The 24,484-nt window shown below is 47.8% G+C and overlaps 1 protein-coding gene and 1 pseudogene across 1 annotated transcript; both read left to right on the top strand.

The window, feature by feature from the left end:
• Window positions 1-5,966: 5,966 nt before the first annotated feature.
• On the top strand, window positions 5,967-11,078 carry POLR3D (RNA polymerase III subunit D). The gene is made up of 9 exons (XM_036313886.1): window positions 5,967-6,128; window positions 6,328-6,497; window positions 7,429-7,472; window positions 8,079-8,230; window positions 8,359-8,483; window positions 8,714-8,882; window positions 9,251-9,516; window positions 9,973-10,125; window positions 10,291-11,078. The coding sequence occupies exons 2-9, from the start codon at window positions 6,333-6,335 to the stop codon at window positions 10,411-10,413; spliced, it is 1,197 nt and encodes a 398-aa protein (XP_036169779.1). The 5' UTR covers window positions 5,967-6,128; window positions 6,328-6,332; the 3' UTR covers window positions 10,414-11,078.
• A 3,356-nt stretch (window positions 11,079-14,434) lies between these two features.
• Window positions 14,435-16,887, top strand: LOC118658562 (annotated as a pseudogene).
• The last annotated feature ends 7,597 nt before the right edge of the window (window positions 16,888-24,484 follow it).

The raw sequence follows: 24,484 nt of genomic DNA on the forward strand, positions 1-24,484 counted from the left end.
ACACACACTGCTGCCACTAGGAAAGGCTGTCTCAGCCCCTCACTCAGTATGTGCCACACTTACTCTCTTCACAGAGTTGCATGCAGAAAAACCTATAGAGAAGACATATGAAGACACAACACAAAGATGGCTTGTACGTCAATGGTGTCAACATCAAATTGCTGATGCAATCCACCTGGAAACAAGCCACCCTTCTTTTTCTAATGTACGTCCACATTGTGACTCAGTCTCACGACAAACTGGAATTCATTCATTCATTCAACAAAAATGTACTGGGTGTTTCCTATGTATCAGGTACTGTTTCAGACAATGCGGACGCTGTAGTGGGAGGAGAGAAAAAAAATCCATGCTCTTTGCGGCTTACTTTCTGGGAAGAGCAAGAAAGATATAAACAAACTCTATTAGACAACAAGTGCTCCAGAGAAAAATAAGTCAGTGAATAGGGATAGGGAATGTCCTGGGGGAGTGGGAGGGTACAATTTTAAGTAGAGTCATGAGAGAAGGCCTCCTTGAGAAGGTAACTTTGGGATTAAAACAAAACAAAACAAAAACCCGGACTGGAGGGAGGGGGGGGAGGGGAGGAGGAGGGGGGGCTCCATGGAGAATGATGTGGGGGAAGAGCGCTCCAGGCAGCAGGTACAGAGGCCCCGAAGCAGGAGCATGTCAGATTGTTCCAGAAATAGAAAGAGGACCAGTGTGGCTGGAGCAGCGTGAGTGAGGGAAGCATGGCAGGAGCTGAGGACAGAGAGGAGGTGAGTGGACAGACAGATGACGCAGAGCTGCATAGGCCAATCCCAAGTCTCTGGTTTTTACTCTGAAAGGGGAACCCCCTGGGAAGTTTAGAGCAGAGACTTGACCTGGTGTGAAATATGTTGGGACTACACTGAGGCTGGCACAGGTGGAGCAGGGAGGCTAGTTAGAAGGCTGTTACAATAATCACAGCAAAAAAAAAAAAAAAAAAAAAAGAGGTAGCTTACACCAAGATGGGATGTCAGTGAAGGTGGGGAGAAGTGGTAAGATTCTGGATATATATATATATGGAAGAGCCAACACATCAGCTGTATTGCATGAGAGAAAGAGAGAGTCAAGAATAACTACAAGATTTTTTACTTGAACTACTAGAGGAATGAGCTGCCATGTACTGAGATGGGAAAGCCTTGAGTAGTTCAAGGAGGAAAATCAAAAGTTTGGATGAGGACAGACATCAAGTGGAGGTGTGAGATAGGCAGAGATACACATCTGGAGTTCTGAGAGGTCCAGATTGAGATAAGCACAAGGTTTGAAGCCGAGAAACTGGACCAAGGGAGTTAAGTATAGAGGAAAAAGGGAAGAGTTCTGAGGACTGAGTCCTAGAGCTCTTCAATAAGTAGAGCTCAAGAAGGTGAAGAAGAACCTGAAAATAAATGGCTTGCAAAATGATGGCAACAAATTAGGACAAATTACTCATAAAGAACATGTTATAGCTTGAACTTGGACAGCATCCTCATACCACACATTGCCCTTACTCTACTGATACATATTCAAAACAATTCTTTATTCATTTAGTATTTGCAATGCCCATCAAGAATTCACGGGAACAGACCCTGGCTGGTGTGGCTCAGTTGGTTGGAGCGTCTTTCTGTACACTGAAGGGTCTCGGGTTTGATTCCTGGTTAGGGCACATGCCTATATTTTGGGTTTGATCCCTGGCCCCAGCGTTTGCCACTTATACCCAGAAAACTATATTTGTTCTTAAGAGTTTATTAGTTTCACTAAGTGATCAGAAAAGAATTAGATTGTCTTTACTATGAAATATCCTACATAATAAAAGGCTAATATGCAAATCGACCGAACGGCAGAACGACCAGTGGCTATGATGTGTACTGACCACCAGAGGGCAGATGCTCAAGGCAGGAGCTGCCCCCTCGTGGTCAGTGCATTCCCATAGGCCGGGGGGGCACTGCTCAGCCAGATGCCAGGCTCATGGCTGGCGAGCACAGTGGTGATGGCGGGAGCCTTTCCCACCTCTGCGACAATGCTAAGGATGTCCAACTGATGGCTTAGGCCCACTCCCCCTTAGGCCTGGGCCTAAGCCATCAGTTGGACATCCCCCGAGGGCTCCTGGACTGTGAGAGGGCACAGGCTGGGCTGAGGGACACCCCCTCCCCACCCCCCCAGAATGCACAAATTTCGGGCCTCTAGTATAAAAATAAAATGCAATAGATGTTATTTAAAAAAATTAAGATCTGTAAGAATCACAGATGTGATTACACAGGGTTCAGTTAGTAATGACTAACAAGTTTTTTTTGAAGCTAGATAAAAGAATGAATGCTCTTTGGGAGAAAATGAAGAGGGAGGTGTTGGAACAAGTAAAAAAAAGAATGGTGCTGAAAGTATATCCTATATAATAAAAGCCTAATATGCAAATTGTCCTCTCAGATGGTCGTTCAACTGGGAATCCGACTGGGAGACCGGGAGTTAGACCGCTTGCTATAACATGCGCTGACCACCAGGGGGAAGCATGGAACATGGTCGGTGTTGACACAACACTGGCAGCAGGCAGCAGTGAAGTGCTGCTGGCCCTAATGGGCCCCGGTGAGAGCGGGACCGTGGCGGGATAGTGGAGCAGGTGAGCGGGCAGCACCAGGCCAAGGCAGGTGCGAGCTGGGGCCCAATCACCCCGCCGATTGCCCCACAGACTGCGACCAGTGGCAGCGGCAGCTGAGGGGGGAGGGGCGTTGGGGAGGAGGGGGCGGGGCTGCTGCTCAGCTCCCAGGCGATGAGGGAGCTGGGTGGGGGGCCCCGGCCACAATCGATCCCCCTGCATACAGGATGGTGGAGCAGGTGAGGGGGCGACGCCAGGCTAAGGCAGGGTGCCAGATGGGGCTGCGGGTTTGTGAGGCTGGGGGTGCAAGCTGGGGCCTGATCTCTGCAGGCCACCCTGAAAAATCCCACCTGTGCATGAATTCGTGTACTGGGCCTCTAGTTAGTCTAATAAGAGGAAAGATTGAAGAATCTTCTTTTTAAAATTTATTTTTAAAAAGAGAGAAGAAGGGAGGAGAGAGAGAGAGAGAGAGAGAGAGAGAGAGAGAGAGAGAGAGATTGTTTTGTTGTTCCACTTATTTATGCATTCATTGGTTGATTATTGTATGTGCCTTGACCAGGGATTGAACCCGAAATCTTGGCATATGGGGACCACACTGACCACTTGAGTTACCTGGCCAGGACTGAAGAATCTTCTTAAAGGGAAATTATAATAATAATTATAATCCTAACGTTAAAGGTGGAAGACTTAATTTAAATTTTCTCTCCTCTTGTCCTTTTTTGGTGAAAAATGCTAGGAAAACCCAAAAAGCATTTGAGGAAGGAAATTGGTTAGATTATGGTACCAGATAACAATGTAGAGTACTATTTAGCCACTAAAAGTCATAATTTAGAAGCATATTTAATAACTCAGAAAATGTTTATAGTATATTGTTAAAAGAAAAGAGATTGCAGAACTATATGCAAAATACCTCAATTTTTAAAAATCTATATCCATTGAAAAACAACTTCAAGTAATAGAATAATTGATGGTATAATAATAAGTGATTTTCATTTTCTTCTGGGTGCTTTTTAAAAATTCCCAAATTTTCTACAATGAATATGTTTGTAAGAAAACAAAATTGGGGAGCTGCTAAAAGGTTGGTGGACCTCAAAGCCCAGCGAATGAAATCAAAGCAATTTCATCTAGTGCTCCCGTCAGAAGCTAAGGCCACTGCAGCGAAGTTCTGCAGGGCACAGGAAGGGCTTTTGGTTAGGTTTGGTAATCACAAAACCAGTCAGAAGAGAAGAAGTTGAAAAAAGTCTGGCTAGAAACCACAAAATATTAATATATTATTAAACTGTCAAAAATTTTAAGAGCACTACTCAAAAGGATGTGGGAAAATATCATATATATTCTTATATACTGTATACATACACATTTTTAGTGGTGATGCATAATAGCACAACCCTTTTTTAAAGCAATTTAGCAATATGGATGAAGAAATATAAAACGTGCATGTTCAAAATGATACAGCCACTGAGAAAACAGTTCGGCAGTTTCTTAGAAAACTAAGCAAACACCTACCATCTGACCCAACAATTGCTCTCTTGAGCATTAATCCCAGAGAAATAAAAACTTACGTGTACACAAAAACCTGTACATGTGTGTTCATAGCAGCTTTATTCATAATAGCCCACATGTCCTTCAAAGTGCAGTTAAACCAGCCATGGATACTCATCAATAAAAGGAACAAATTAATGATAAACACAACTTGGATAATCTCCAGGGAATTATGCTCAGTAAAAAAAAAAAGTCACATAATGTATGATTCCATTTCTGAATGATTTCCACTTTTGAAATAATACAAGTATAAAAATAGAGAACAGATTAGTGGTTGCCGGGGGTGGGAGTGAGGAAGGTGTGGCTATAAAAGGGCAACAGGAGGAGTCCTTATGGTGATGGAAGTGTCTTGTATTTTGACTGTATCAGTGTTACGTTCCTTTTAAATCCTCATCCAAGGATATTTTTTTAAAAATATATTTTATTGATTTTTTACAGAGAGGAAGGGAGAGAGATAGAGAGTTAGAAACATCGATGAGAGAGAAACATCGATCAGCTGCCTCCTGCACATCTCCTACTGGGGATGTGCCCGCAACCCAGGTACATGCCCTTGACCGGAATCGAACCTGGGACCCTTCAGTCCGCAGGCCGACGCTCTACCCACTGAGCCAAACCGGTTTCGGCTCCAAGGATATTTTTATTGACGAGAGAAAGAGAGAGAGAGAGAGAGAGAGAGAGAGAGAGAGAGAGAGAGAGAGAGAGAGAGAGAAAGAAACATGGATTGGTTGCCTCCTATATACCCCTGTGGGTATGGAACCCACAACCTGGGTATGTGCCCTGGCCAGGAATAGAAAAGGGTGCTTGAGATGTCTGCATTATTTATTACAACTGCACGTGTGTCTACAATGATCTCTACATTAAAAAAAAAAATACTGAAGAAAAAAAGTACATCATTTGGCCAGTTATCACCAGTCTAGAAATGTCACCCTAGGGATATAATCCCAAAGAAGAAAAAACGCTAAACGCACCAGATGTTCACTACAGCGTGTTGACAACAGGGACCTGAGTGTCCCAACAGGAAAACAGGCAAATCATGACATAGCCGCCTGAGAATGACCGTCTTCTGATAGAGCAACCAAGAAATGTTTGAAAAGGGAGGGTTCAAAACGGTAGCGCAATAGGACAGCTACGTGGAGGAGTCGGGACACGCTGCAGAGGTTTAGCGGTACTCCATGGGGGATGTGCTTCCTTGCCTCACTTGGCCTGATGTCTCATGGCTTCTGCATGGTGGGGGTGGGGGAAATAACAGCAAAGGCTATTCTTCACGTTAAATTACAAATGCCGAGTCACAGTAAGAGTCCTTTAAATCCGTTTGCGCTACTTGGATTTTCGGGCTCCAGGCGTGGACCCGGGCCCCCACCCGGGTCTCGGAGGGTCAGCGCAGCGGCTCGAGCGGGCGCCGCAGCCTCACGCAGGACCCCCGGGAGTGCAGGGAAAGGACTCCCCGGCGAGGGCGACGCCGCTGCCCGGGGAGCAGTGACCATGCCAAGGTCACCACCGAGCCCGCAGCCGGCCAGGGCTCCCCGACTGTGAGTCCGGGTCCCGGTCTCTGCCCGCGCCCCCCTCCCCATCGGAGCCGCGACCCCAGTGCCCCTCGGTCCACCGCGGAGAATCCCCACATGGCGTGACGGCGGCGGCCAAGGCCTCCACCGGCAGAGCGGGGCGCCGCCAGCCCCCTCCGCCCTAGGCCAAGACCCTGAGGCGAAACCAGGCACAGTCCCCTCTTCCTTTTTCGCCCTCTCAACCCAGCTTTTCCCGACTCCGGGAAGAACCGGGAAGAGAAGGCGGAGGCGAGCGGGGCGCCGCCGGATAAATAGGGTGGCAGGCCCCGCCCACCGACCTCACTTCCGCCCTGCGGCAAGATGGCGGCGCCCGGGCCCCGCCACGCAGACTTCCGCCTCACGCCGAGACCTAGGGTCGGCCGCGGGCCGCGCCGGAGCTGAAGTCGCCACCCGCACGGCGTGGAGTCGGGACCCGCACGGCGTGGGGTCGGCGGGGGCTGGTGAGCGTCCCGCCTCGCGAGGCCTGCGGGAAGGGCGCGCCCGTGGCTCTGGCCGCGGCGGTCCGGGGAGTCGCCACGTGGGAGGGGAGGAGCTGAGGCTCGAGGGAGGGACGCGCCGGCTGGGGGGCGAGCGGCCAGGTGGGTGGGTCCCCGGGTAGGTCCCCGCGGTTGACGTTGCTGTCTCCCCTCTTCTCTCCAGGCAGCATGTCGGGAGGAAAGGCCGCGGGCGAGCCCAGCGCTCCGGGAGCGCCCCGCGCCCTCCTCTCTGGCGCCCGGGGGCTTATCGGACAGCGGCCGGCGCCACACCTCACCCCGGGCCGCCTTCCCTCCATCCGCTCCCGGGATCTCACCCTCGGGGGAGTCAAGAAGGTACCGATTACCTCGAACCCCAGGCTCCTGGGGTACAGCGGATGCGCATGTCGGGCCTGCCGTGCGCCAGGCGTGGTGTGGGGCCCTGGGACGCTCGTACCCAGACTTCTGCCCGCAGATTTGGGGGGAGCCTGTCCTGCCTTGACGTCTAGATGCTGGAAACCAGCTTTTGACCTGGTTCTCAGAGATGGCTGGAGGAGAGAGCATTCTGGCTTGTGTAAAAGCGACTTAAAAGTGTTTATTTACTTTTGTGTGTGTGGTCACCGCTAAGAAGCCCAGGAGAGTTGCCAGGCACACGTTTTGCCTGCGCTTGGACGGCGTCTGAATGTGCCGTGGATCGGGGTGCGCACTTCTGGGCTGGAGGGTGGTGGGTTCCAGGCCTGGCCTTGGAGGCGCCGTGTCCTCTCCCTGGTGTTTATGGCCGCAGACGTGAAGAGCAGCCCTTCGGTAGGGAGTGGGGCGAGGGCAAGCAGAAAGCAGCCTTGCTTTTTTTAAAGATTTGAGTTTGCCCGGGTGCATTCTGGTGGCAGTCCAACCTGTCTTCTGCTTGCGAGTCCTGGCACATCTGTCTGTCCTCCTCGAGCTCTTTGCTCTCTGTAGCAGTTTGAGGACAAGAGGTGAGGTTAGATCAGTTCCTTTGCGTTTAGAAGTCCCGAGGGTCTCCTTTCAGGGGGGAGCCTGAAGCTGCAAGTTTACGTGGGTCTTGGTGCCCCTTTGTGTGTAACTGCTGCCACCATGACTTGACATTTCTGTTCAGGCACCTTCTCAGGCACGTGTCTGCCTCTGTAAGCCCCGACAACAGTGTGGAATGTACAGAAGAGAGCCATGGTGGCTTTGGTCCACAGATGATCCCCTTTGGGAGTTTTTCTTTTTCTGCAGTGCTTTGGGATCAGAAATGACCAAATCAGTGACTCCCGTATTTCACTTTCAGAAAACCTTCACCCCAAATATCATCAGTCGGAAGATCAAGGAAGAGTAAGTAGCTAGGCCTTCTGAATACTCACCCCTTATTTAGGGTGCTCTGAATTTGAGCCTTGTGGGAAATACTAGTAACTAGGTATGTGGCACAGAAATTTAAATTTGTGTATTTAGTTGTTTCCAACCTGGCTCCCAGCTGATTCTAATGTGCAAGCTTTAAAAAAATTCTGATGCCTGGGAGGCCTTACCAGAAATTGTGATGTAATTTGTTTGCAATGAAAAAGAGGGATTCTCTTTTACAGCCAGAGTTGAGAGCCACTCATTTAGACAAAGATGTATTAAGTTTTCCCTTAAGTTCTTTTACATTACAGCTTTCCTGTTTTCAATGAATACAAAAAATTTTTACATTTTGGGGGCAGTCTCTGTAAGTCAACTTTTGAGTTATAGTTTCAATACATACCCTCAAACAAGAAGATAAAGTAAAACAAACCGAAAGGACTCTGTACACCAAGGAAGTGAAAAGAGTGTTAGACTTTGGATTGGGTTCTGTGTCTCATGATGTAGTTATTGGCTCAGGTGGAGTGGAGATATGTGGGCGAATTAAGACCAGTTCTCCCAGGAAGGGTAAGTGAGTAGTTTCCCTTAATCCGTTCTCTTTTCCAGACCCAAGGAAGAAGTAACCATTAAGAAGGAGAAGCGTGAGAGGGATAGAGACCGACAGCGAGAGGGTCATGGACGGGGCCGGGGGCGACCAGAAGTGATCCAGTCCCATTCCATCTTTGAGCAGGGCCCCGCTGAAATGATGAAGAAAAAGGGTACGAAAGCTTCCGGGAGGAAGGGATCAATGGGTTTCAGTTCAGACTGCCTGAGAGAAGGGCAGTGGGATTCCCCTGTTCCCACTTTAGTTTTCCTTACCCCTGGTGAACTGGGTGATTTCCCACAGGGAACTGGGATAAGACAGTGGATGTGTCGGACATGGGGCCCTCTCATATCATCAACATCAAAAAAGAGAAGAGAGAGACAGACGAAGAAACAAAACAGATCCTGCGCATGCTGGAGAAGGATGATGTAGGTACCAGCAGGCTTGGGGGGGGGGAGGGGTGGGGGGATGGGCCTTCTTTATGGCAGTGGAAAGGGCCTGTGGAGTCAGGATTGGAGGAAGAATTGCTCTCTGATGTCCTGGAAGCCTGGCGAGCAGAGGACTCTTCAGTTAGAAGAGTTAGGGCTAGAGTGGGCTGCAATCCCAGTACGTGTATCTGCTGGCCAGGCCATGGCAGCCGCTGACTCTTCTTTGGCAGTTCATCGATGACCCTGGGCTGAGGAATGACACTCGAAACATGCCTGTACAGCTGCCTCTGGCTCACTCTGGGTGGTTGTTTAAGGAAGAGAGTGAAGAACCAGATGTTAAACCTTGGCTGGCTGGCCCCAAGGAAGAGGACATGGAGGTGGATGTGCCTGTTGTGAAAGGTACTCTGTGTCAGTTAACATCTCGTCTCCTTTCCTGTGGCTGCCCCCCAGTCCCCACCATGGGCCTCCCAGATTGCTGCATAATAAGCAGGTCCTCTCCCATTCCAGCTGTAAAATACATGGCCTGAACAAAGACACTAAAGTCTCACTCTCAGAAGGTTCATGCTGATATGAACCGGTGGGCCTAGCCACAGATACCCCTTATTAGATAAGTCACACAATTCCTCGATCCCGCTTCACAACTAGTGTTTCTCTGCAGCTTCCTGGCTGAGCGACTGGAGCAGTTGGGGGTGAAGGGATGGGTACAATGAGATGACACAGGATGGCCACTTGATAGATAGCCCTTCCATTTGTGTTACTTTGGGCAGTAAAAGAGGAGCCACGAGATGAGGAGGAGGAGGCCAAGATGAAGGCTCCTCCCAGAGCAGCCAGAAAGACCCCGGGCCTCCCAAAGGACGTATCTGTGGCAGAGCTGCTCAGGGAGCTGAGCCTTACGCAGGAGGAAGAGCTGCTGTTCCTCCAGCTGCCAGACACGCTCCCTGGCCAGCCGCCAACTCAGGACATCAAGCCTATCAAGACAGAGGTGCAGAGTGAAGATGGACAGATGGTGGTCGTGAAGCAGGAGAAAGACCGGGTATGCTCAGGAATGAGTTGTGTGGAAATGTGGGGGGATCGATCAGGAAGGGAAGCAGCGACTGTAGCATGAAGCAGGGGTGTGCCACCCAGGCTGAATTGCAAGAACATCATGTATTTGTTCTTTCTCCCCATAAGAAGCGTGGGGCTTTGTACTTCAACCTCAGTTATATGTATGTTTACTTGTTACGATGAAATACTTGAACGTGTACATGAGAGGCCATTAACCCTCATGTGCCATTACCCAGTTTCAGCAGTTGTTAATATTTTTTGTTTTGTTTTGTTTTGTGGTGTGTTTTTTTTTTTTAACCAGTGCAAGCAGCCCTAGGAAAAGGCCCTTTTTGGGGAGTTTATGCTAACCTTTGCTACTGATGCCTTTCTTTGGGAAAGGGTTCCCTCATGAAGGATGGAGGAAACTGCTCCTTCCCCCCTCTCCATACCCTGATTCTCTTCACAGGAAGCCAGGCTGGCAGAGAATGCTTGTACCCTGGCTGACCTGACAGAGGGTCAGGTTGGCAAGCTGCTCATCCGCAAGTCAGGAAAGGTACAGCTCCTCCTCGGCAAGGTGACTCTGGATGTAACAATGGGAACCGCCTGCTCTTTTCTGCAGGTGAGAGCCCATCGGTTCAAGGGCAGAGGCCCTTTAAGAAGTCGAGGATGCTGAGGAATCGGTGCTAAGTGAGGGAGAAGGGTTCTTGGGATTATCACATTAAAATCAGGACTGATTGATGGGCTGTGTGGTTTTGTTCTCATTGCCTTCTCTGTCGATTGGCAGGAGCTGGTGTCCGTGGGCCTTGGAGACAGTAGGACGGGGGACATGACAGTCCTAGGACACGTAAAGCACAAACTTGTATGTTCCCCCAATTTTGAATCCCTCTTGGATCACAAACACCGGTAAAATGAGCAGATGGAGGATGATGGTGACTGCCCATGGCTGCTGCCTGCTCCAGACGTTTTGTTCTGAAATCTGTGCGACCTGGAACAGGCCTGTTTAGCCCACCCACTCCAGCCTCTGGCAGCCATTGTCCCAGTTTTCCCCACCGGGCCCGTGTGGCTCCCTCCCACAGCAGCTGTGAATGGCACAGTGACCTTCCCACAGCATGGATGCTGCATGTCGTTGCTGCTGGGGGACTTGTCCCTTCTATTTATTATTATATTTATGCTTTATCTCATCAGCTGACTACATCTTTCCCAGGTGCAGAGGGGAGGGTCTGTGGAAGAGTACAGGCTCCTCCTCATGGTGACCATCTGGGTTCTCGCTGTGGGAAGTGTAAGAACTGCTGCTGCTGCTCTCGCTCCCTCCTTCCTCCTGAGGGGCAGTCGGAGAGAGAGCAGGGAATGTTTTCGTCTGAGTCTCAGTACTCAGGCCCAGCTCCATCAGTAACTAGTAGTGTGACCTTGGACAAACCACCTAACCTTTCTGAGCCTCATATTCCTCATTTGAGGACAATACCTACCTCACAAGGTTGGTGTGAGGATTAAATGGAATGTTGTAGATGAAAACTCCTTGCACAAGGCCCCCACATGTACAGTAGTCACTCAATAAATGTTAGTTTCCCTTCCCTTTGCCTGAGTCTATATTCAAACAAAATAGAGATTCTGAGACTCTCTCGGGGGAAGTGAATGCTTTGTCCCTGCATTCTTATTCCACATCCCAACCACCCTCCGACCCCCGACCCCCCACCCCAGCCTAATCCTCTGAAGGTACAGGTTCAGGCCCTTCTATGCCCTTTTTCTCCTGAGCATTCTTAGCCAAGTGCTTCCTGTTCACTGCTGTGAGGTCCTAGCTCTAGGTCCTATCAAAGTAAAGAAGTCAGAATCTTCCCAGCACCTACGAATGCCTTCAGGTGACACAGTGGTCTGAACACTTGTTCCCCCTACCCTCACCCCTGGAATAAGTAGCAGTACTCTTCTAGCTTCCATTGAAGGGTTTCTCCAAAGAGCAATTAATAATTCTCAAAGGGAATTAACACTACACTAAGTCAACTACCTGCTGAAGAACAACCCTTGGTAAGATAAAAGTTAGCCCTGGCCACTGGCTCAGTTGGTTAGAGCATTGTCCCGTGCACTGAAGGGTCATGGGTTTGATTCCCCATCAAGGCACATAACCAGGTTGCGGATTGGATCCCTGGTTGAGTGTGTGTTTGGGAGGCAACTCATCAGTGTTTCTCATATCAATGTTTCTTCCTCTCTAGAATCAGGGAAAAACATATCCTCAGGTGAGAAAAAAAGATAGAAGTTGAGATTTATTAAATAACTAGAGGCCCAGTGCACCAAATTTGTGCATTGAGGCGGGGCCCTCAGCCTGACCTGCACCTTCTCCAATCTGGGAGCCCTCAGGGGATGTCCAACTGCCAGTTTAGGCCCAATCCTCCAGGCAGTTGGACATCCCTCTCACAATCCGGGACCTCTAACTCCTAACTGCTCACCTGCCTGCCTGCCCTAACCACTCTGCCTGCCTGCCTGCCTGGTACCCCTAACTGCTCTCCCTTGCCAGCCTTATCCCCCTAACTGTCCTCCCCTGCTGGCTTGATTCCCCTAACTGTCCTCCCCTGCCGGCCTGATTCCCCTAACTGCCCTCCCCTGCCAGCCTGGTCACCCCTATTAACTTTTTTTAAAAAATCTTATCCCCTTCACACACAATTGTATTTGACTTCCTTATTGGCTTCTCCCTCTCACACAATTTTTCTCTCTCCTTTATGTGACACTTTTTCCTACTGACTCATTTATAAACTTCTTTCCTCCTTATCTCCTACTTTTGTTCCATCATCCTTTCCATCTATCTCCTGTCCTCCCTCCCTCCCCACGTTCCTTCTTTATCTTTACCCCTTCCTTCCCTCCCCTTTTCCTTCCCACCTTAATTTTTTTCTTCACTTCCTCCCTCAGAGCTGCTTTGCTCCCTCCCCCATTTCTTCTTTCTTCCCATTCTCCTTTTAAGCTCTACCGGCTCCCCTTTAAAATTTTTCTTCCCTTCCTCTTTCTCTCTCATCCTACCTTTCCCATATACTCTTCTCTACTTACTTCCACTGTTTCAATATCTATCTACCTGCCTAATTATTCACTATCATTTATCGTTTTTCTTTTCTGGCTCCTACTTTTAAAATCTGTCCCCAATACACAACTATACTTGATTTTCTTTCTTTCTTTTTTATAATATATTTTATTGATTTTTTTACACAGAGGAAGGGAGAGGGATAGAGAGTTAGAAACATCGATGAGAGAGAAACATCGATCAGCTGCCTCCTGCACAACCCCTACTGGGGATGTGCCCGCAACCAAGGTACATGCCCTTGACCGGAATCGAACCTGGGACCCTTCTGTCTGCAGGCTGACGCTCTAGCCCAGCCGTGGGCAAACCACGGCCCGCGGGCCTGATCCGGCCCATTTGAAATGAATAAAACTAAAAAAAAAAGACCGTACCCTTTTATGTAATGATGTTTACTTTGAATTTATATTAGTTCACACAAACACTCCATCCATGCTTTTGTTTCGGCCCTCCGGTCCAGTTTAAGAACCCATTGTGGCCCTCGAGTCAAAAAGTTTGCCCACCCCTGGTCTAGCCACTGAGCCAAACCCGTTAGAGCTATACTTGATTTTCATTATAGCTCCTACAGTTCACTCACACATCCTCTTTCCTTCTTTAACTCTGCTGTCTGCTGACTCCTTGATAAAGTTCTTCCCTTCTTTCCTATCATCCCCCCTCCTCCCTCTTTTACTCTTTTTACAGGCTAATTAAAAATTCTATGCTTTTCATCCTGTCTTAGTACTGACTTCTTTCCTCTCTGGGATGTGTAGCAGCCTCTGTTTGGGCACTCGGGCCCCTCTCACATCAGCTTTGAGGGCCTGAGCAATGACGCAGCTGTGTCTTGCTGACGGTGGCTCATGCCTCCCCTCTGGGAGTCGGGAGCGTCCTGCTGGGCCGGGGCCAGGGCCAGGGCCAGTGTCCATCGCAGGGACCGCTGCATTACGCACGCAAGAGGCTTTTCTCCTGTTGCGTGCCAAAGGGTGGGGGGGATGCGGAGGCCTTTCCCATTCCCCAGCGTGCCTGCTCCCATGCCTCAAGCAGCTCTCTGTCTGCTCCTATCCCGAATTCGTAGGCGATGGGCGTGCTTGCACAGGCATGGTTGGGGCCCAGCTTGTCCTTGGGGGGCATTCCACCCAGGATGCAAGCTCCTGTCTGGGTTGGACCAGGCCAATGAGTGGATGGGCAGCTAGAGAAAGCCATGGCGGCTTCCCTGTGGTGTGAGGGTCGCCTGTGGTCTCCATGGTGGCAGGGCCAGGTTCACGTGGCAGGAGGAGACTTTGAGGTTGTGCACTTGGGAGGATTGACCAGTACCCGGGCATCATGGGGCCACCTTATGTGTCTGTGGCAATGGGATCCCTGTGTTGTTTACCCAATGGCTATCCTGCTTTACCTCAACGTCCACTCCCTGTTATCTCACCCGGGCCCTTCCTTCATGTTGGGTCCACACCCTCTTGATTTGTGTGCGCGACCCCTCCCGGGGGTCACTGCCGACACTCACACTCCCTGGTTGGTGTCTGCTGATTGTGCCCTGAGAACTGGCCTCTGCGTGCGGGTGTCACCACGCAGCCCCCTCACTTTCCTGGCCCGGCTCCAGGGGCAGGGAAGCGAGCCTCATGCAAGTCCCCTGGCTGTGCGTGCAGCCTGTTGAATGGTCGTTACTGTAACACCATAACGGACAGTTTGCATATTGCCTCTTTATTATGTAGATGGACTCTGACACTTGACCGATGACATTCCACTTTAAAAGTTTTGAATTTGAGGGACCCAGCTAGAGGCAAGATAGCAGGCTCATGGTGAGCAGATGTTAAGGGATGAAAATAGGTGTGCCTACAAGCAAATTTTAAAAGCATTTTCTCTTCAAATCTTTTTCCATACCACCTGATAAGCATCTTGATTCACCGTGGCGGTATCAGCAGTGAAATGGGCAATATCAAACAACTATTTTGAAACATTTATTTCCGATCCAGAATGGAGCTTTATAGTGTGTCTGTCATAAATCCTCATACTCTCCTCTTCTAGATGACTATAATTGCAAAGTAGAACTTGCTTTGACATCTGGTGGCAGAACAATAGTTTGCTACCATCCTTCTGTGGATATTCCATATGAACACACCAAGCCTATCCCTTAGCCAGATCCTGTGTATAATTATGAAGAAACAGGATCAAATACTGAAAACCAGATTAGAAGAAAAAGATGAACACTTTGAGCAAGGACCCATGATAGAACAACTTAGCAAAATGTTCTTTACTACTAAGCACCATTGGTATCCTTAGGGACAGTATCATACACGTCGTAGGAAACCGAATCCTCCAAAAGACAGATGATATTGAAGTTTTCAGTAAAATGCTGTCCTGTCCTCATTTGCCATTTGAGAAAATGCAATCAGGTATATTCACTACTATGTAATATAGTAAAATAATAATAAAATGTCTTTTTATCTAAAAAAAAAAAAAAAAAAAGTTTTGAATTTGAGAGGCACACCTCTGTCTCCTAGCATCAGCAGGTTCTCCCACTTGGCTTGGTTCCCTATCCCCACTGGCCATGCTGGCCTTTTTTAGTTCATGGGTCTTGTTCTTTTCACCAGGTTATCACACTATTCTTATTTTACTTTATTGTTTTCAGAGAGGAAGGGAGAGGGGGAGAGAGAGAAATATCAATGATAAGAGAATCATTGTTCGGCTGCCTCCTACATGCCCCACACTGGGGCTCAAGCCCGTAACCCAGACATGTGCCCTGAACAGGAATCAAACCGTGACCTCTTGGTTCATAGGTGGACCCTCTACCACTGAGCCACACCACCTGGGCTGGTTATCACACTCTTGATCCTTCCATTGTGTAGGCCCTGGAGGAGCAGCTTCTCTGCGTCGGGCCTTTGTCCACAGGGCTGGATTCTTCCATGGTTCAGTGAGGGTGGGGCATCTTAGAGGTTAGGGCAAGCCTCCTGCAACAGTGACTCTGGTTATTAGATGCCAGTCTCATAGCTCCCTTTCCTGTGAACTTAGCAAACTGCCTCTGAAACAGGGATGGACCACAATAAGAGCGCTCAGTAAGAATGCATCCTGACTTACAAGTAACCTCAGAGGTTTTGAGTGGATATGCCTGCCTTTAGTTTCTTCCTTCTGTCATGGCTGGGGCTTTTTCTACACTGAGCCCTTCAAGCTGCCTAGCCAGCAGCTGTGAGGGAATTGAATATTTAATCACCACATGGCCCCTTCTATAGCTAAGAGCTCACAGGAACTCTGTTGGATGGTCTTCTGGTCTCTTCTCACTGTAGCCTAGACCAGAAGGTTTCTTGGAGACATGTTTGTGGAAGTCCTATTTGGCCTAAGGTTGAGCTATGAGGAGCCAACTGCTTTTTGTTCTCTGGGCTTCAATGCTTTCCTGTTTTATATAGCTAATGCATTGCCAGTGGGTCTCCATTGTATTCCTCTCTCTCTTCTGTTTCTTTGGCTCAAAAAATACTCTTCTGCTTTCCTAGGCCAACTCAAAGACCCTGCTTCATTAGATGTTTGGTATTTTTCAGTCTTTAGTTCTTCAACTCTTCCAAGAAAGCTTAAGGAGCCCTAGCCAGTTTCACTCAGTGGTTAGACATTAGCCCACAGACTGAAGGGTTCTGTCTTCCATTCTGGTCAAGGATATGTACCTCAGTTACAGGCTCAATCCCAAGAGCTGGTCAGGGCGGGAGATAACCAACTGATGTGTCTTTCACATTGATGTTTCTGTCCCCCTTCCTTCCACTCTAAAAATTAATGGGAAAAATATCTTCGGGTGAGGATTAACATACACACAGAGAAAGTTTGAGGAGGAGTATGTACCACTTTCCTGTTCACCATTTCAGGTACCTCAGGGTTGAATGTTAATGACCCAGAGTCAAAGTCCCCACAACTTGCCTTTATTCCCTGATTCACAGATTAGATGTAAAAGTGTGGAATAAAGACAAGGCAAATCTGCTTTTTTGGCTGAGCCTCTGAAATATACATTTCTACTCAACAAATCAGTGCAAATAATGGTAGTAAAAAACCCAAAGCAACATTCATATATGGGTGCAAATGGATTACTTCCTGCATCTGTATGTGCATGTTTTTAAGACACCAAAAGAGAGAACTATAGGCTTGATCCTCTTTTAACCATGTGGTTAAGTGACAGATGTGGGCTTTAGAGTCAGGATTGGGCTTGAATCCAACTCTACCTGTCACTTTGGGGAAAATTACTTCTCTAAGCTCAGTTTTCTTTCTTTTCTATAAAAACTAGAGGCCTGATGCCCGAAATTCATGCAAGAGTAGGCCTTTCTTTCCCCTGGCTGCCTGCACCGGCTTCCCTCTGGCACCTGGGACCCAGCTTCCCTTGCAGCCCCGGCTTTGTCCAGGAGATTGTTATCTGATCTAATTAGCATATTACACTTTTATTATTATAAATGAGATAACAGCCCTGGCCAGTGTGGCTCAGTTGGTTGAGCATCATCCCATGCGCCAAAAGGTAGCCGGTTCACTTCCCAGTCCAGGCACATACCCAGGTTGTGGGCTCAATCCCTAGTAGGGGGTGTGCAGGAAGCAGCCAATCAATGTTTCTTTCTCATGTTGATGTTTTTTCTCTCTGCCTCTTCCTTCCTCTTTATCTAAAAACATTTTTTTTTAAAATAGATAACAGCCCTGGCTGGGTAGGTCAGTTGGTTAGAGCGTTATCCCATTCAATTTCCTGTCAGGGCAAATACCTGGGTTGCAGGCTCCATCCTTGGTCAGGGCATGTACGGAAGGCAACCAGTTGATGTTTCTGTCTCACATTGATGTTTCTCTCCCCCACCCCCTCTAAAATCAATAAAAACATATCCTCACATGAGGATTTTTTAAAAAAAATTTAATGAGATATCAGTAGGTATTTAATAGGGTTCCTTTTAAATTAGAGTGGACTTAAAGCATTTATTTGGTGCCAGACAGAAAACTGCTTCTAGCAGGATATGGTTGTCACGAGTAACAGGAAATTAGACTGACAGTGACATAAGCAATAAGAATTTTTAATTCTCCCATGTGAAGTCTGGAGATAGGTGGTTCCAGAGCTGGGTGGTAGCCAAAACCTCATCCAAATTTCCTTGGATTGATTTATTCTGCCATTCTCAGTGTTGCAAAGTGGCTGCCACGGCTCAGCATTATTTCTTCAAATGACAGTACCCAAAGCCAAAGCAGGAATCAAAGTAGACAGCAGTAAAGGAACTTCCTCATTGTGCTCTTATAAAGAAAGAATATTCTTCAGAAGCCAAAGAGACTTGCCCTTGTGTCTTATTGATAGAGCTGGGCCACATACCCACCCTTAGGGTACTGGCAAAGAGGGATGGGTACACCAGTTTTCTCCATTGATGGGCATCCTGTTGCCTGACACAGGGTTTTGTTAGTAGAGAAGAAGCAAGAATGACAGGTAGACAGACATTCCATAAGAGTTGCCATGTTGTTAAAAAAAATACTATCTATTGCAGTAGAGTTAAAGTATATCTAGATAGAACTTTTTAAATGTTAGATTACCTTTTATAGTATAAAACAAGTTTTAACATTTTAGTGCACCTTCTTTCAGACTCCATAACTGTATATCTACACTAATAAAAGAGAAACAGTAATTGGCATACGACCGCTACCCTTCCCATTGGCTAATCAGGGCAATATGCAAATTAACTGTCAGCCAAGATGGCGGCCGGCAGCCAGGCAGCTTGAAACTAACATGAGGCTTGCTTGCTTCAGTGACGGAGGACTCCAAAGTTCCCCGCCGGCCGCTGCAGGCCTCTGAGCCTGCAGTTTCAAACATTGTAACAAATATAGAGGCTAAACAAAACCCCAGAAACCAGCTTTCAGCCGACTGGGATCTCAGAGCTGGAGTTGATACAGAGTTTCGAGAACCGAAACAAACCAGATACCTGCTTTCAGGAGCGGAGGCCTAAGAGCTGGAGCCTCAGAGCTAAAGCTGGCCCAGAATAAAAAAAAAAAAAAAAAAAAAAAAAAAGGAGCAGTTGGGAGCTTCAGTCCCAGCCTGAAAACAGCCCTCAGCCCCTCACCCAGACAGGCCAGGCACCCCAGTGGGGACCCCCACCCTGAAGGGTGTGTGACCAGCTGCAAACAGCCATCATCCCCTCATCCAGGCTGGCCAGGCACCCCAGTGGGGACCCCCACCCTGATCCAGGACACCCTTCAGGGCAAACCAGCTGGCCCCCACCCGTGCACCAGGCCTCTATTCTGTATAGTAAAAGGGTAATATGCCTCCCAGCACTGGGATCAGCGGAGCTGAGAGGCCTCCCGGCACTGGGATCAGTGTGACAGGGCAGCGCCCAAACCCCCTGATTGCCCTGCAGCTCTGTGTGTGACAGGGGGCAGGGCCACAACCTCCCTATCGGCCCTGCTCTGTTCGTGACAGGGGAAGGCGCCCCAACCCCCTGATCCGCCCTGCTCTGTGTGTGACAGGGGGGAGCTCCTCAACCCCTGGATTGGCCCTGCTCTGTGCGTGACAGGGGGCAGCGCCCCAACCCCCTGATGGGCCCTGCTCTGTGCGTGACAGGGGGGAGCTCCCCAACCCCCTGATGGGCCCTGCTCTGTGCGTGATGGGGTGGCACCGCAACCTCCCCATCCACCCTGCCTTGAGTGTGACAGGGGGCGGTGCCCCAACCCCCCAATCGGCCCTACCCTGAGCGTGACTGAGGGTGGCATCACAACCTCCCAATCCGCCCTGCTCTGTGCATGACAGGGGGCAGCGCCCCAACTCCCCAATCGGCCCTGCTCTGAGCCAAACCAGGGGCTGCACCTAGGGATTGGGCCTGCCCTCTGCCACCCGGGAGCAGGCCTAAGCCAGCAGGTCGTTATCTCCCAAGGGGTCCCAGACTGTGAGAGGGCACAGGCCGGGCTGAGGCCCCCCCCCCCCCCGCCCCGAGTGCACAAATTTTTGTGCACCAGGCCTCTAGTTATGTATAATATATTATGCAGTTTTACCATGTGCTTTATCTCATAAAAAATATAAATAGTTCTCCCATGTTAATGAGCGTCTTTTTAAAAAAATATATATTCCTTTATTGACTTCAGAGAGGAAGGGAGAAGGAAAGAGAGATAGAAACATCAATGATGAGAGAGAATCATTGATTGGCTGCCTCCCACACACCCCCCACTGGGGAATAAGCCCGCAACACAGGCATGTGCCCTTGGCCAGAATCGAACCCGGGACCCCTTAGTCCGCAGGCTGACGCTCTATCCACTGATAGGGCGTGCTAGGGCACATCTTGTATTTCAGGTACATCTGAGACAACAACCTTTAATCCTCACAGACCTACGCACATGGTTCAGTTGAGTCACTCAACCTCAAACATTCCCCCAGAGCAGGATAATCAGGAATTCTTTTGGAAATGTCTCTTGCACTGTACAACATAAGAGTAAGAGCTATATTAGAATCTATCTGTGGACTATCAAAATTTTCCCAGAAATCACTGATTTGGGGACATTTTGTTTTTTCCAGTTTACTATTTTTAAAATGACATGATAAAATCATATAATTGCTGCCAATAACCTCAATTATTTCCTTAGGATTCTTTATTAAAAATGGCCTTGCCGAGACTGGTGCAGCCATTATGGAAAACAGTATGGAGTTTCCTCAGAAGATTAAATATGGAACTTCCATTTGACCCAGTGATCCCACTTCTAGGAATATATCCTAAGAAACCCGAAGCACCAATCAGAAAGAATGTATGCACCCGTATGTTCATAGCAGCACAATTTATAATAGCTAAGATCTGGAAACAGCCCAAGTGCCCATCAGTAGATGAGTGGATAAAAAAAGCTGTGATACAGCCCTGGGTGGTTTTGCTCAGTGGATAGAGCATCGGCCTGTGGACTGAAGGGTCCTGGGTTCGATTCTGGTCAAGGGCACATGCCTGGGTCTCAGGCTCGATCCCCACTGGGGGGCGTGCAGGAGGCAGACGATCTGTGATTCTCTCTCATCGATGATGTTTCTCTCTCCCTCTCCTTTCCTCTCTGGGATCAATAAAAATATATATATATTTTTAAAAAGCTGTGGTACATTTACACCATGCAATATGCAGCAGTAAAAAAGAAGGATCTCTTACCCTTTGATACAGCATGGAGGGACCTGGAGAGTATTATGCTAAGCGGAATAAAGCCAGTCAGAGAATCTCACTCATATGTGGAATCTAATGAACAAAATGAATTGATGAACAAAATAGATCCAGAGACAAAGAAGCATAGAACAGACTGCAGAACCTCAGAGGGAAGGCGGGGGATGATGGGTGGGTGGGAGATGATCAACCAAAGAACTTGAATGCATATATGCATAACCCATGGACAAAGGCAATAGGGTGGTAAAGGCCGAGGGCAGAGGGTGGGGGTGGGCTAGAAGGAGTCAATGGGGGAGGAGGAAATGGGACATATGTAATACTTTCAACAATAAAGATTTTTAAATGTTTTTAAATGAATAAAAATTTTAAAATGGCCGAAACCGGTTTGGCTCAGTGGATAGAGCGTCGGCCTGCGGACTGAAAGGTCCCAGGTTCGATTCCGGTCAAGGGCATGTACCTGGGTTGCGGGCACATCCCCAGTAGGAGATGTGCTGGAGGCAGCTGATCGATGTTTCTCTCTCATCGATGTTTCTGACTCTCTATCTCTCTCCCTTCCTCTCTGTAAAAAATCAATAAAATATATTTAAAAAAAATTTTAAAATGGCTTTGCTGAATCAAATCTATAACATTTTCACCTCCAGACTGCTTGCACCTATCTGTTCACATGCCCGTCAACAGTGTGTAAGAGTTGATCTTGTATTTATAAAGTTAAAAGTATAATCACGATTCTGTTTTTAAACTATACAAATATACAAAGATGCTGAGTAGGAGACCTGGCCTTGCTGACCCTCTGAATAGGTAACTAATGTTCTCTCTTCCCTCCATCAAACACAGAAGGGCTGATGTGTGAAGAACGCCCTGCTCCCACAGTTGTGGTACACGCTTTCCCAACTGAGTTGTGTTTTTCCCAAGCTGTTTCTGCCAGTTACATTTATTATTGTGATTGCATAATTCAATTAAGCATTCTGTAAACTAGTAAAATATGAGGGCTAAATAACTTTTTTATGAAAATAGGGTAAATACCTTGTTTAATTGAATATATACAGTGGGGCCTTGACTTACGAGTTTAATTTGTTCCATGACGGAGCTCGTAACTCAAATTACCCTTATGTCAAATCTTAAAGTGAAGGAGTGAGACACGTGATGCTGGGCTGATATTGTGGCTGTTCACTGTGACGTTCGCTGCGCCAACTAGTGGTGGGGTATCTGAAGCTGGCTCGTAACCCGAATTTTAACTTGCAACTCAAAGCAAAAAATTGGCTGAGAGATGGCTCGTATCTTGAAAAACTCGTTGGTCGGACACTCGTAAGTCAAGGCCCCACTGTAAACTGATAAAATGTGAGTGCCAAAAGAAAGTTATTTCTATGGTTAGTGCTTTGAAAGACGTAATAAAGGCGAGTCGCTGAAAAATCCTGTAGAATTAAGTTTAGGCAAGATAAATGTAAAGATGGGGGGACATTGTAAACATCCAGGGTAATTCTGCATTCAGATTGCTTCTATTCTACCTTGGAGAAAGCAAACCAGTGATCTTAGCAGTGCATTATGGGTTTGTGTAGTTTTTGTGGAGTGCTAATCCGTGGGTCCATACTCAAAGGAAAGAACTTGTCCCTACCCCAAATGACTAGTGGACACATGACCGTTTATAAGTGATAAGTTAAAAGAAAATATTTAGCCCTAACCGGTTTGGCTCAGCGGATAGAGCGTCGGCCTGCGGACTGAAAGGTCCCAGGTTCGATTCCGGTCAAGGGCATGTACCTGGGTTGCACGCACATCCCCAGTAGGAGATGTGCAGGAGGCAGCTGATCGATGTTCCTCTCTCATCGATATTTCTAACTCTCTATCCCTCTCCCTTTCTCTCTGTAAAAAATCAATAAAATATATATTTAAAAAAAGAAAAGAAAATATTTAAAATAGGTGGGGTTTATTTTAATTTAAAAATGTCCTCCAAAATATCTGTTAAGATTAGGTTCAGCTATGAGAAATAGAGCCCCAAAATAACAGTGATTTTAACAGAATTTTATGTTTCTCTTGTAAAAGCCTAAAGATGCACAGTATGAGGCAGTGTGGCAGCTCTGCTACACAAAGCCCCAAGGGTTCCCGGTTGCTTTCAGCTTATCTTCCCACGGTATCGGGGCTGTGGCCCACATCCTCACGTTGTGATGGGAGACCAGAGCTCCAGTGATGGCACCACCCCCGGCGGCCAGATGAATATAAGTTTCATATTCCCCAAATGACAGGGGGTGTCTCATTTCCTTTCAGAAAGGTTCCTGAGAGCTATCCCATAACATTGATGATTACCGAGTAGGGACAGTCAACCCTGGTCTTGAAGGAGGCTGAGAAATGTGGTCTTGAATGAGCAGGTACCCTCCTAAAAGTCAAGGTTCATTATCACGGAAGAAGAAAGAGTGGACACAGGACCAACCAGCAGCGCTGTTACATCTATTTAACTTAGGTCAGGAATAACAAAATAGGGCAAGAAGTATGGATGCATGGAACAGACCTCAATTGTGGGGCCGAGGGGTGGTGGATAGGAAGACATTAACCAAAGAATGTTTATGCATATATGCATAACCCATGGACACAGACAATAGCATGGGGAAGACCAGGGGTTTGGTGGAGGGGGTCAAAACAGAAGAAAATGGGAGACATCTGTAATACTGTTCAATAATATTTGGACTATATAGTTACCTCCTTAAAAAAAAAAAACCATGCCCTAGCCGGTTTGGCTCAGTGGATAGAGCATTGGCCTGCGAACTGAAGGGTCCCAGGTTCGATTCCAGCCAAGGGCACATACCTGGGTGGAGGGCTCGATCCTCAGTAGGGGACATGCAGGAGGCAGCCGATCAATGATTCTCTCTCATCATTGATGTTTCTATCTCTCTCTTCCTCTCTGAAATCAATAAAGAAATACATATTTTTTAAAATATACTTTATTGATTTTTTACAGAGAGGAAGGGAAAGAGATAGAGAGCTAGAAACATCGATGAGAGAGAAACATCAATCAGCCGCCTCCTGCACATCTCCCACTGGGGATGTGCCCGCAACCCAGGTACATGCCCCCGACCGGAATCAAACCTGGGACCTTTCAGTCCGCAGGCCGACGCTCCATCCACCGAGCCAAACCGGTTTCGGCAAGAAATACATATTTTAAAAAAGAACCTGAAGAACAGTATGGACTTTATTTAATAATAATGTATCAATCTTGGTTCATCAGCTGTAACAAATATACCACACACACAAGATGTTAATAGGGCAAACTATGGGAATGGGCATATGGGAACCTGTACTTTCTGATCAATTTTTCTGTAAACTTAAAACTTCTCTAAAATAAAGTCTTAAATACACACACATACGCACACACACACAAAATAACTGAACAAACACTGGTCCCAACTGTGACAGAGAAGAGCTTCCAATGTGCATCACTTACGTAAGCACACACTCAACGGCAGCGTAGGTACCACGCGCTGCTGTAACCACTTCCTGGCACACACTCCCAGTGCCCCGGCCCCGCCTGTCTTACTCATCTGAAATACCCCACTTTGGGTAAGTCTAAATCTCTGCCAGCTCAGCATCTGCCCTGAGGGCTTGGACTTGGCTAGAGAAACACCCATAACCAAGTGGAGTGCTCTCACCTAAGACCAATATCCTACTACATTTTCCTTGGCCACTGCCCATAGAATACCTCCTAACACCTTTCCTGAGCCCTCAAACCAGCAGCACCTCTCCCCTCTTATGCTCAGTTGATGACCCTGCTTTTTGGTGCATTAAGAGAATAGAAGCAATGAGAGAGCATCGCATTCCCAGCGGTCTGTTTGCATCTGTGTCCAGGTGCAGTCTCCTGTCAC

The sequence above is a fragment of the Myotis myotis genome, unplaced genomic scaffold (genome assembly GCF_014108235.1).
Source record: "Myotis myotis isolate mMyoMyo1 unplaced genomic scaffold, mMyoMyo1.p scaffold_m19_p_6, whole genome shotgun sequence".
Classification (NCBI taxonomy): domain Eukaryota; kingdom Metazoa; phylum Chordata; class Mammalia; order Chiroptera; family Vespertilionidae; genus Myotis; species Myotis myotis.

What these genes read in the sequence shown, in the direction of transcription:
- POLR3D (XM_036313886.1), top strand. Translation starts at nt 6,333, where the DNA reads ATGTCGGGAGGAAAGGCCGCGGGCGAGCCCAGCGCTCCGGGAGCGCCC. An exon ending in CCCTCGGGGGAGTCAAGAAG is followed by an intron (nt 6,498 to 7,428) that starts GTACCGATTACC and finishes TTTCACTTTCAG; the next exon opens with AAAACCTTCACCCCAAATAT. An exon ending in CCGCCTGCTCTTTTCTGCAG is followed by an intron (nt 10,126 to 10,290) that starts GTGAGAGCCCAT and finishes GTCGATTGGCAG; the next exon opens with GAGCTGGTGTCCGTGGGCCT.